The 12,675-nt window shown below is 37.7% G+C and overlaps 1 protein-coding gene across 3 annotated transcripts in view; it reads right to left on the minus strand.

The window, feature by feature from the left end:
• The window catches only part of Snx27 (sorting nexin 27), a 131,527-nt gene that overhangs the window by 64,295 nt on the left and 54,557 nt on the right, over window positions 1–12,675 (minus strand). For all 3 annotated transcript variants that reach the window (XM_076173101.1, XM_076173100.1, XM_076173102.1), the window contains one exon: window positions 6,553–6,730. In XM_076173101.1, coding sequence (XP_076029216.1) covers window positions 6,553–6,730 — 178 coding nt within the window. The remainder of the gene's footprint in view (window positions 1–6,552; window positions 6,731–12,675) is intronic.

A 12,675-nucleotide genomic window follows, 5' to 3' on the forward strand; every position in this document is an offset into this window, starting at 1 on the left:
AAAAACAAATACAGTCGTACCTCGGTACTCGACCGCCTCTATACTCGACCAAATCGGTGCTCGACCAAAAAATTCGAGTAGAAAATGCATCGGACCTCGAACAGATTTTCGGTACTCGACTAGCTCGAACAGCGGGTAAGCGTCAGTTCGACTCAGACCGCCAGCGGAGTAAGACGTACGCAGTTTGTTCGAGTATTTCTTCCCAGATTTAAACTTTTTCGTGTTGCTCTAGCCCTTAATAATGGGTCCAAAGAAAGACAGTGATAAGGGGAAGGCAAAGAGGAAAGTGCAGAAAAGGCAGAAGCAACTGACAATGGACAGGTTCCTTCTTAAAGAAAAGAGGAAGGCTACTGCCCAGCCAGATTCACCTCCACGGAAGAGAGAGAGAAGGGAGAAAACCCCTGAAGGCGCGTTACCTAGCGTCATCATGGAAGGGGATTCCCCTTCCAAGGAGTAACCCTCCCTCCCGTCCTCTCCACATCCATTCCTGTATGCCATCAACCACTCTCCAAAACGTAAGTAAATTATACAAAATGGTTTATAATGCTTTATTTATCTTTATCATGTACTGCTTGTGCACATTTACATCTTCATTGTTGTTTAGATACACGTTCTTATAATATTTTAGGTATTTTTCTTAATGGTAAGAACGGATTAAAATACTTTCCATTATTTCTTATGGGAAAATTGGTTTCGGTGTTCGAACAAATCGGTGCTCGACCACCACCTCAGAACGGATTATGGTCGAGTACCGAGGTACGACTGTAATATAAAATGAATTATAATCATTACAGCATCTTGCTTAGGTGTTTATCTAAATGATTCTTAAAGCTTCGAACTGAACTACATTGCACTACCTGTGCAGGAAGTTTATTCCATTCATTAACTACACAGTTGGCAAAGTTGTTTCTACCTACTTCCAAATTGAATCTATTTCCGGACAGTTTGAAACCATTGTTTCTTGTCTGATCTCATTCAATGTGAAAATTTGGTCACTTTTGATGTTGTCAATTCCCTTTAGAATTTTAAAGACCTGTATCAAGTCACCTCTCAGTCTAGGCTCTTTTAGGGAAAACAGATTCATATGTTTTAGTCGATTTTCATACGATTTATTTTTGATATTTAGAATCAGTTTTGTGGCTTGTCGTTGTACTTTTTCCAGTCTGTCAATGTCTTTAATGAGATTTGGTGACCACACGGAAACAGCACATTCCAAATGTGGAAACAGCATATTCCATACTAGTCACATTGATAAGGCCAAGACTGGAGTATGCAGCGAACACTATGGACACCCAGTACTAAAAAGAATATAAAGAAAATTGAAAGAATCCAAAGGGCAAATTATGAAGATGGCCCCAACACTTTCAAAAATGTCATATGAGGAGAGATTGTCAAAGCTGGAATTACGGACTCTGGAACAAAGAAGAGAAAGAGGTGACCTATTGATCATCTATAGAATCATGAGAGACATGGAAGTCCTTGATAGAGATGACTTACTAAATTGGAATATGAGAAACACAAGAGATGAAAAGAAACTCAAAAAGGCCAGTTATAGAAGGGACCTGAAAAAGAACAGCTTTCCACATGGAGTGGTGGATGTCTGGAACAAATTGGACAAAAAAATAAGACCACTAAAAATTAAACTAGGATCTCAAATGATAACGGAATAAGTACTACCTAAAACAGCAAGTTGGCAAAAAGCGAAAATTACAAAAATGTATGGATTAAGAAGAAATGAGTGAGGAGGAAAAGAGAAGGAAAAGACATTAGGAATTGAAAAAAAAAAAAAGAAAAAAAAAAGAGAGAACAGACTGAAAAGAATGATTTTTTTTTCTTTATCTGGAGAGTACTGGACCTGAGACTGAGATTATATATACATACATACATATATATATATATATATATATATATATACATACACTAACATATACAACATGATTTCAGGATTAAATGAATTAAATAACTATCTAGTAGAGAAACCAGGTATAATGGGAATTGTAGAGATGAAAATAAAAGGTCCACTGCCACCTAATACTGTGGGACAAGGTCTATATAATTATTGGATAAAAAATAGAAAGGAAAAACAGGGTGGAGGAGTCATGTTTTTCACTAAAAAATGTTTAAAGGTGACACTGATATCTGAAGGAAATAATGTTGAAGTGATTATAATAAAAGTTGAAAACAATGACATGAAAAGTAGAAAATTTGCAGTGATATATATGCTCCCAAAAACATATTCTTGGACTTAGAGTGACCACTCCAAAATGATGGAAGACACAAGTATACATTAAATGAATTACTAAAAGGAGGAAACATAGTAATCATGGGTAATTCTAACTCAAAAGAAATATGCTGGGAAGAGATAACAGTGAAAGCTGGAGAGGAAATGTACTGGATATGACCACTGAATACACAATGACTCAGTGGGTAAAGAGAATACCAGATATAGAAACAATGAAGAGCCATCGAGACTAGACTTAATATTTACATCAGAGCCTGAAATTGTGGATAAAATGGAATACAAAACACCAATTGGGAACAGTGACCACATACTGAGTTCGAGCTAAAAGAGAAAATTGATTTGGGAAGAAATGAGAAACAGAAAAGGTAGACTAATGTACAAGAAAACAGATTTTCAGAAACTCAGAAAATTCTTTCAAAAAGTGAATTGGGAAAACTTATTTAATGAAGAAACAAAGATGGAAAAGAAATGGAATATATTTAGAGAAATTTATAAAGAAGGAATAGATAAATACGTACCAAAGGTGATGAGATGTACAAGGGGTGAAAGTGGCAGTAGACTGGAAGTGAGCATTAAGGGAGAGCGACTGGAGGAAGTGGATAGTTTTAGATACTTGGGTGCAAATGTGGCAGGAAAAGGTGGAGTGAAGGTGGAGGTAGAATGTAGATTGAGAGAAGCGAGTAAATGCCTTGGTGGATTAAAGAGTGTATTGAGGAATAGACATTTGGGAATGGATGCTAAGAGGAGACTGTATGAAGGAGTGATTGTGCCAACAGCACTGTATGGGGCAGAAACATGGAACATAAGAGAAGAAGAGAGAAGGAGTTTGAATGTGTTTGAGATGAGGTGTCTGAGAAGTATGATGGAGGTTACTAGGCTAGATAGAGTGAAAAATGAGGAGGTGAGGAGGAGAACAGGGGTGGAAAAGGAGCTGGGAGATAGGGTTGATGAAAGAATATCAGGATGGTTTGGACACATGGAGAGAATGAGTGAAGACTAGTAAAAGTTAACTCTATACTGTCCCCCCATGCATAAAAGGAGAAGACCAGGAGAAATCCCTTCGGGCTGCGTCCAATTTTGCTCACACATACTACCTCACCCCCCATCCCCCCATCCATTCCACCTCATGCATCACAACATCATCCATATACAACCATTCTCCATTCACTTCTGTATTCTGTCCTCTCCCGTCTTTCCTCAACAGACATTCCCCTCTTCCCCAAAGCCCTCTTCACCCCATCCATCCACCTCATCCTAGAAAGTCCCCTCATGTTCACTCCCTCCACATCTGCCTTCCATACCTCTTTTACTAGTCTTTCTTCACTCATTCTTTCCATGTGTCCATACCATCCCAATACTCTTTCATCAACCCTATCTCCCAACTCCCTTTCCACCCAACAAACTATCCAGTCTCCTTTACAAGCACAATAGCAAAAATATGTGAAAAAGTTATCAAAAGTAGATGGATTAAACATCTGCAAGAAAATAAGATACTGAATCCAAAACAATTTAACTTTAGACAAGGAAGATCTTGTGCCACCAATTTGATTTGTCTTTATTCAAGACTAATAGACATAATACAAGAAAGGGATGGATGGGCGGACTGTGCTTTTCTAGATTTACAAAAGGCATTTGATAAGGTACCACACAAAAAACTAACATGAAAACTTGAAACAACAGGAGGTGTACAAGGAAAGTTAATGAAATGGATAGAAGATTTATTGAATGGAAGAAAAATGAGGGTGGTACTTGAGACAAAAACTTGACCTGAGAAGAAATGATAAGTGGAGTCCCACAAGGTTCTGTACTAGCTCCGATAGTGTTTGCCATATATATAATTGACGTGGATGAAGGTGTTGAATGTTATATGAACTTCTTTGCAGATGACGCAAAACTACTAAAGAAAATAAGAACAGAGAAAGACTGTGAATCACTTCAGAGAGATCTGGACAGAGTCTGGAAATGGAGCCAAATGTGGGAATTGAACTTCAACATCGAGAAATGCAGTATAATGGAGTTTGGAAAAAGTAAAAATAGAATATCAGGGCAATATAAGGTTGGTACACAAGTAAAAAAAATTGAGCTCGGAAAAGGACCTAGGAGTAATTATCAGCAAAGACACATCACCAGACAAGCATATCAACAAAATAGTCTGAGAAACCTACAATTTACTAAGAACAATAAAGGTGGTCTTTAACTACATGGATGAGGAAATGGTAAAGAAAATATTAGTCACACTGATAAGACCAAGATTGGAGTATGCTGCAACACTATGGACACCCAACACAAAAAAGAATATAAAGAAATTAGAAAGAATCCAAAGAGCAATGACAAAGATGGCACCAACATTTTCAAAATTGACATATAAACAAAGATTGTCCAAACTGGAACTAACAACCCTGGAACAAAGAAGAGAAAAAGGAGATCTACTGGCCATTTACAGAATCATGAAAGGTATGGAAGTCCTTGATAGAGAAGTTTTATTAAAGTGGGACAGAAGAAAAACAAGAGGACACAAAAAGAAACTCAAAAAGTGTAGTTATAGAAGAGATCTGAAAAAGAAGTTTTCCACACAGTGATAGATGTCTGGAACAAATTGGATGAAAAAATAGTATGTGCAAAAACCATACAAGAATTTAAAGATGCTGCGAGATAAAAAGACAGGTCACTACAAGCATAGCTCTCTTCCCTCATAATACAACTAAGCTAAAAAAAAAGTCTATACACTATTTTTGTGTGGAGCCAATAATGGGAAATGAAGTTCAATACCAAAAAATCCATACATACATATACCAAAGGCTTTTTCCCCCTACATGGGGGGGTAGCCAAAAAATCCAAATTACTGGAAATGGGATATAGCTGCAAGAGACTATCTTTAAACTATTCCTTGGGAAGTTATTTAGAAAATTTGGAAAATCAAACGAGGAAAAAGGTTTGGGAGTGTTGATAAAAACCAGTCCTGACAGACCTATCAGCAGGATTGTGGGAGAGATGTATGAACTGCTGCAAAGGTTAAAGTGGCTTTCACTATATGGATGAAGAAATGATGGAGAAAAAAAAATCATCAACACTGGAATATGTATCAGTGGTATGGCCCCCACACAAGAGCGAGACAAAATCAAAATCAAAATCAGCAACCAATCTGGTCCCCAACCTGGCAGATAAACCATACAAAGAAAGACAAAAAGCACAGAGTCTGACAACTTTGGAAGATCAAAGAGAAAGAGGCGATATGATCACAGTATTCACTCACTAACAAGAATAGATTACATAGATGAGATCTCCTGATTAAAAGACAAGAGGGGTTTTACCACTTCCATACGGTGACGCCTACGTAGGCGTCATGAGGAGCAAGTGGGTACACGATGATGCCGACGTCGGCATTTTGATTATATTCATTGTAGTCGTACCTACGTAACCTCCATTCTCTCTAAACTGGCTTCATCATATTTTCTATGGTTATCAAAATTCACAGGTGAAAGAGAACTAACGATTGAGCACTGACTTTATTTTTTATAATGCGATTATTATGACGCAACATCGTACGTCAGGCAGCTAATGCTGCCAGACGTGCAATGTGCCCCGGAGTGAAGAGGTTAGGAGGTCAAGAGAACAATTCAAGGAAGACTCTAAAAGGTGTAAGGAAATACAGTTTTCCATACAGATGCAAAAATACTTGAAATGGCTTAGAAAGGACATAAACTCAAGCTGGGACAATACATGAATTCGAATCTGATTGATTAATCCATTTTAATGTCAAAAATGTCCCCCTATCAGGAGGCTAGGATGGCACTCCTTACAGAGGACTTTGTAATGTGAAATCTAATCAATCATCCCCTTGGTCCAACTCACTTACACCAGAGTTCAAACCACTGTCACCTCAGCCTCTGTTGCAAAGTAGCAATGCTAAATATGATAATTGGAAATCAAGGCTATAGATTAAATTGTAACTATACATGAATTTGAGGTTAGGTATGATAAATTGGGGAGTAGGAGATGGGACCCAACGAGCATTGTTCCTTTCCTGTATACTACAATTAGGTAAATATACAGAAACATACCAGCAACATACTACTCAATCATTTACAATCTACCACCTGTGCCACACTTTACATCCACACAAAAACATGTTCACATTCTGATCACTAACAAGCTCTTTAAGACAGACTACCAAACTCAATACTCATCAACACCTCCCCTTAGAAAAAAACCCTCCCACATCAGGTAAAAACTACACTGGCACATTGAGTAGCAAATTGTAGCCAAACCTATACAGCACATGTTACATTCATTTAAGTGCAATTACTTACCAAAATTGTACTCAACAATCTCAAACAGTGCAAAACATTTTGCAGAGTCTGGTGAAAGGTGAATTTTTTCTATGACAGCTTGATACACTTGCCGAGCCAGTGCATTCTTGGCCATGTTAACTGTAACCACACTCTTATCTGGCAGCAACACCTTCAGATCTACTCGAATGCTGTTACCCTAAAAAAGAGGAAAAGTAAAAATGTATTGCAGGTTCTTTGAGTCAAAAACCAATATTAAGATATTCACTATCAAAGTGAAGACTATCATGGCAATAGATATAGTTTCCTCATGTCCCCAATCAATGGCACTTCTCAGACAATATTGTTCTGCTAAGAAACTGGTTCATTAAACCAGCTTTGGCTGGTGGGCCCTGCTCTGGAGGTACTATGCCTTGCTGAACTGTTTCTGACCCAAGCACATAACATTCACTAAGATAAAAAGGACAAAAATGGGTGTTGAATGGGTGTGACGTACAGGGCTGCGGAGTCCGAGTCGGAGTCGGGGTTGGAGTCGGAGGGAGTCAGAGGTTTTAGTTGGAGTCGGAGTCGGATTTCTAAGAGTACCGTATTTTCCGGTGTATAGTGCGCGACTTTTTTCCATTGGAAGGGCCTAAAAATGGGGGGTGCACGTTATCCGGTGGTGCGCATTATCTACGGCCTACGATAAAAATTCTGCGGCTGTATGTGTAATTTTTTTCACAACAACGTGACGATGTTGGCCGTCACAAAGTTGGGACGGCACACTTCTCCGTGACGTTCCGTGAGAACAAGAACAGCCATGGTGACATGAAAGAATATGCCAGCATGGGCTACCGTATATAAATATTTGGTATAGGTAGGTATCTATCGAATCTTATTTTTCATGTTTAGATAGGCCTAAACACCATGAAACATGATCAATATTCATGATATTTGCCCGTGTTCACAGCATGCTAGTTTGAATTTTTATGTTGGCTTTGTTGCTTCACTTTAGGTATGGTACAAATTCCGTTGCGGCTGTTCATAAACTCGTGTCAAACACCTGACTACAACACCCTCTTTCGGGAGTTATATTAACTAAACGTCACCTCGATGAGAGACTGTCCTATTTTACCACTGTCGTTGCAGGTTCAAAGCTAAAACGAAACAGTCTGTAGTTTGTTTCAGTATTAAATAAAAAATGGTAAAGACAAATTATTTCCTCAAGATATAAAATGAACATTTTCTGTAAAAATCCCGAAATTTTTCTGTATATTTTACTTTCAATCAACTTTTTTTAGATCATATTTCCTACAAACTATTTAAGCTACAAAGTAATAAGGGACCAACGCACAACATGAGTCATATACCTGTACATGTAGTTCCGACTTTTTCTTAGTTGTGTCCTGATTGATGCCTAAACTGACACTTAATTTAGTGACAAATCAACAGATTTCCCAGCGGTGGCTCTAGCCAATGAAAAATACTTCTCCATGTAACCTCGTTCACATGATATAAATACCGAGGTAAAACTGCGTTATAGACAAATGCGATCGGGCATGCGTGTTATACGTCAGTGCGCGCTATCTGTGTACTGAGATAACGAAGTGCATGGGTGCGCATTATAACCCGATGTGCATTTTAAGCCGGAAAATACGGTACTAGGAGTCGGAGTCGGAGTCGGAATTTTTTTTATCCGACTCCGACTCCTTAAAAAGTCCAATAAAATTATATTTTTAACATGGTTTCCCTGTTTGGTTTTACCAGTTGCACAATTTAGCAGTTTTTGTATGGTTTTACTTTTATTTTTGGAGGCAATAGTGAGTGTGTGAAGTGTATATGTACACTAAGTGGTCTCTCCGGATGGAAACAAAAAACAATCCATTAATAATAAAAAAAAGAAAAATACACAATACTGACAAGCTATCGTTGTCAGTCTTGGTAAAAGTATTTGTGGTCATGTATTTGTAGTTGTTTCCTGTAAGGAGAGTGAAACTATATATATATATATATATATATAATATTTTGTACTATACTGCAATGCTTTCACTTCAACATAAATAAACATCAATTCGTGCTGCCACCATGTGATGCATTGTGTGGTACTAGTACTAACTAATGTAAACAAACAGCTGCAGATTCTGCCTAAAGCAGTGTCTCCCAGTGTATTTTCTTTTCCTTCATTTTCGGTAGTTTTATCACATTTTCCTTTAATAGAAATATGCTAGATTATGATAAAGCTACTTCAAAATATGAAAATCATACATTTATCAAAGAAATTTAGTGGTTTGAAATATACGAAATAGAAACAGGCTACTGATCATGGTTACTAGTGAATACAATAGGCCTACAAGTGAAGCAATGAAAAATAGAAATCAGAGTAAAGAAAATCACGAACCATTTTAATCTAATTCAAAACTGATTATGCTATAAAGACAATTGCAAATTAGGCCTAAGTGTATCAGATATTTTTGCTTTAACCTATAACCATAATTCTATCTATCTATATACAAAAGGCTTTTTCCCCCTTATCAGGGAGGTAGCCAAGTCAAAAGGCATAAACCCACTCCCACCCATCATCCCTTCCACCCTCACATCTTAGCTCCTCGTGGACGACGGGTCATCCCTGCATCCCGCCCACCACCCTGGGTCAGAAGCAATGCAGGACACAGCACATCCACAGCAAGGCCGCTTCACTTAATTGGTGACCCCCCTCTCTCCGTCCCCTCACATAGAAAACGGAGGACGGGGAGGAGTCCCTTCGGGCTGCGTCAAAGTATCATTCATACTTTCCCACTCCCCAAACCACCCCATCCTCCCATCCCTTCCCTTTCTTTTCATCACAGTATCATCTATACACAGCCCTTCTCCACTCATCCTTATCTTCTGCCACCTCCCTTCCCTGCTCCACAGATATTCCCCTCTTGCTCAACGCCCCTGTCACCCCATCCATCCATCTCATCCTCGGTCGTCCTCTCAAATTCACTCCCTCCATCTCTGCCTTCCATACCCCTTTCACCAGTCTTCCTTCATCCATTCTTTCCATGTGTCCAAACCATCCTAATAGTCTTTCATCAGCCCTCTCAGCCAACTCCTTTTCCATCCCAGCTCTCCTTCTCACTTCCTCGTTTCTCACTCTATCCAGCCTTGTAACCCTCACCATACTTCTCAGACATTTCATCTCAAACACATTTAAACTCTTCCTCTCTGCCTCTCTCAAATTCCATGTCTCTGCCCCACACAGCACTGTCGGCACAATCACCCCTTCATACAATCTCCTCTTTGCATTAATTCCCAAATGTCTATTTCTCATTTCTTTTTTAAATCCCCCAAGGCATTTGTTTGTTTCTCTCAATCTACAGCTTACCTCTACCTCTACTCCTCCCTTTGCAGCCACATATGACCCCAAGTACCTAAAACTATCCACTTCCTCCAGCCTCTCCCCTTTAAGACTTACTTCCAACTCTCCACCATCCTCTCCTCTTGTACACCTCATCACTTTACTTTTACCCACATTCACCTTCAGCTTTCTCCTATCACACACCCTCCCAAACTCAGTCACTAACTCTCCCAATGCCTCCTCTGACCCTGCCACAAGTGCAGTGTCATCAGCAAACAGCAACTGACTTACCTCACACTTTTCTCCATTTTCCGCAACCAACTCCAGTCCCCTGCCCATTTCTCTTGCATTTACCTCCCGTACCACCCCATCCATATACACATTGAACAGCCATGGCGACATGACACATCCCTGACGTAATCCCTCCTTTACCTCAAATCATTCACTCTCTCCATTTCTGATTCTAACACTGGCTCTACTACTCTCATAAAAACTCTTGGCTCTTAACAGCTTTCTCCCAATACCTGTCTGCCCTATCATAAGCCTTTTACAAATCCATAAAGGCCCAAAAGACATCTTTACCCTTTCCTAAAGCTTTCTCACAATTCTGTCTTATCACAAAAATCTGATCCACACAGCCCCTACCTCTCCTAAACCCACACTGCTCCTCACCAATCACTTCCTCTGGTCCTCTCCTAATTCTCTCATAACCCTCCCATACACCTTCCCAACTACACTCAACAAACTGATCCCTCTGAAACTACTACATTCACACTTGTTCCCTTTTCCTTTGAAAAGCGGAACTATACATGCACTCCTCCAGTCCTCTGGTACTCTACCCTCCCTTAGACACACATTAAACAACCTCACTAACCAGTCTATTATTACTTTACCTCCCTTCTTCAGACACTCCGCATGACACCCATCTAACCCAGGTACCTTACCTGCTCTCATCATTTTAATTGCTACTTCCACCTCATCTTTTCTTATTTTCCCCTCATTTTCCTCACCCATCACTGTCATTTTCTTTGCGCCTCCCACTGCTTTCACCATTCCCTCCCTATCCTCCTCTACATTCAACAGTTCCCTAAAATATTCTGCCCATCTTCCCCTTATCGCTTCCTCTTCCATTATCATCTCTTCATCTTTGCCTCTTACCTTTTCTTCACTACTTGAATCAACTTCCCTTCCTCTTTTAATCTCTTAATAGTAGTAAAAAGAAAATATTTCGGCCAAATCTTGTACATTGTGTAATGTGACCTTGGTAAAGACAAATATTGATATACTGGTATACGGAATAGTCTGTAAAACCCTACTATTGATAGTAGCCTATTGAGTGACTACCGGACCTTAAATATTACCTACAAGATATACAGTTTGCATGATTTGGCTATGTTTCTTTTTGTAGGAATTGGTAAACAATAAGCATTAGATACAAGAACAATTTAGATTACTTTGCCAAAGTTTCCTACTTTTCCCAGTGATGTAGCCTAGGCCAATTGTAAGGTCCTACCTGTTGTATGATAAATGCTGATTATGAGATAGACTAACCTAGCGAATCATTAGCAGTTTGTATTATTTTTAAAACTTTGATGAAGTGTGTATATATATATATATATATATATATATATATATGCAGAGAAAACCTATTTCTTTTGGTACATGTTGTTTATTGGGTTCTTTAAAAAATAGTAAATAGATAAAAATAAAGAAAATAAAAAATAAAACAAATGAATTAATGAAAAAATTTATTATTTTATTTTTATTTTGTTTTTATCTATTTTTATTTTTTTATTTACTTTATTTCATCTAAAAAAAAAAAAAAAAAAAAAAAAAAAAAAAAAAAAAAAAAAAATGATTCCAAGATAACCTTATAATCCACATTTACTTTTCTTTTTACCATAAATTGTAAGGTTGAATTTGTTTTTCCTAGACTATAGGCTGCCTCTATTCATAGGGTAGTCTAGGACTCTAACCTATATTTCTCATAGGCTAATCTAACCAACCAATTCATCACATTAAGATTTTGTTGTTGTTGTCGTTCCCTAGATGATATCAGTTTACCCTACTTATATAAAATACAAACTACTATTTCTTTATTTGCAATTTGCAATTGAGTAGTCTATAAGTTCTATAATTATGAATAAAGCCTATTTCTTTAATGTTTACAAATAAGAAACTTGTATAGATTTTAGCTTTAACCTTGTTATTAACGTAATAATACTGGTAGATTCAAGGAACATATAAAATATTTTGCTATAAGACATTTTTATAGATTGAATTTTTAACCTAGTTATTAATGTAACAATACGGGTGTATTCAAGGTACATACATACATACATATACCAAGGCTTTTTCCCCCTTCCAAGGGAGGTAGCCAAGGTACAGTACATATATTTTGTTATATTCTTGAAAGCTTTGTCTGAATTTTTACCATTACAGTAATTGGCAAGCCAACAATAGCCGTAAAATACTGTCTATAGATGTGCACTGTGAAATAATTTGTTGCTATTGTGCAAATAGAAAGCAGTAGGTCTCATTATTCCAAGTTTAAAAAATCTAAAAAAAATTGATACGTTTGTGTTGAGAAAATTTAATAACCATCCAGTATAGAATAGTTTTATAGCTAGTTACAGGATATGTACCATTTATAGAAGTTTCCAGAATGTAGTTTGTATTAATATTTCATTCATTCTATACTATGGGAGTTATAGCCAGTGGAATGTATTTCTATCTTTAATAAATACTCAATAAATATAATTATTAATTCAAATTCCTGAATAATTTGTCAACTGTCAAGTGACAGAGATGATTTGTATCTTTAG

Source organism: Oratosquilla oratoria, chromosome 34 (genome assembly GCF_046742065.1).
Source record: "Oratosquilla oratoria isolate Oo_2021 chromosome 34, ASM4674206v1, whole genome shotgun sequence".
Classification (NCBI taxonomy): domain Eukaryota; kingdom Metazoa; phylum Arthropoda; class Malacostraca; order Stomatopoda; family Squillidae; genus Oratosquilla; species Oratosquilla oratoria.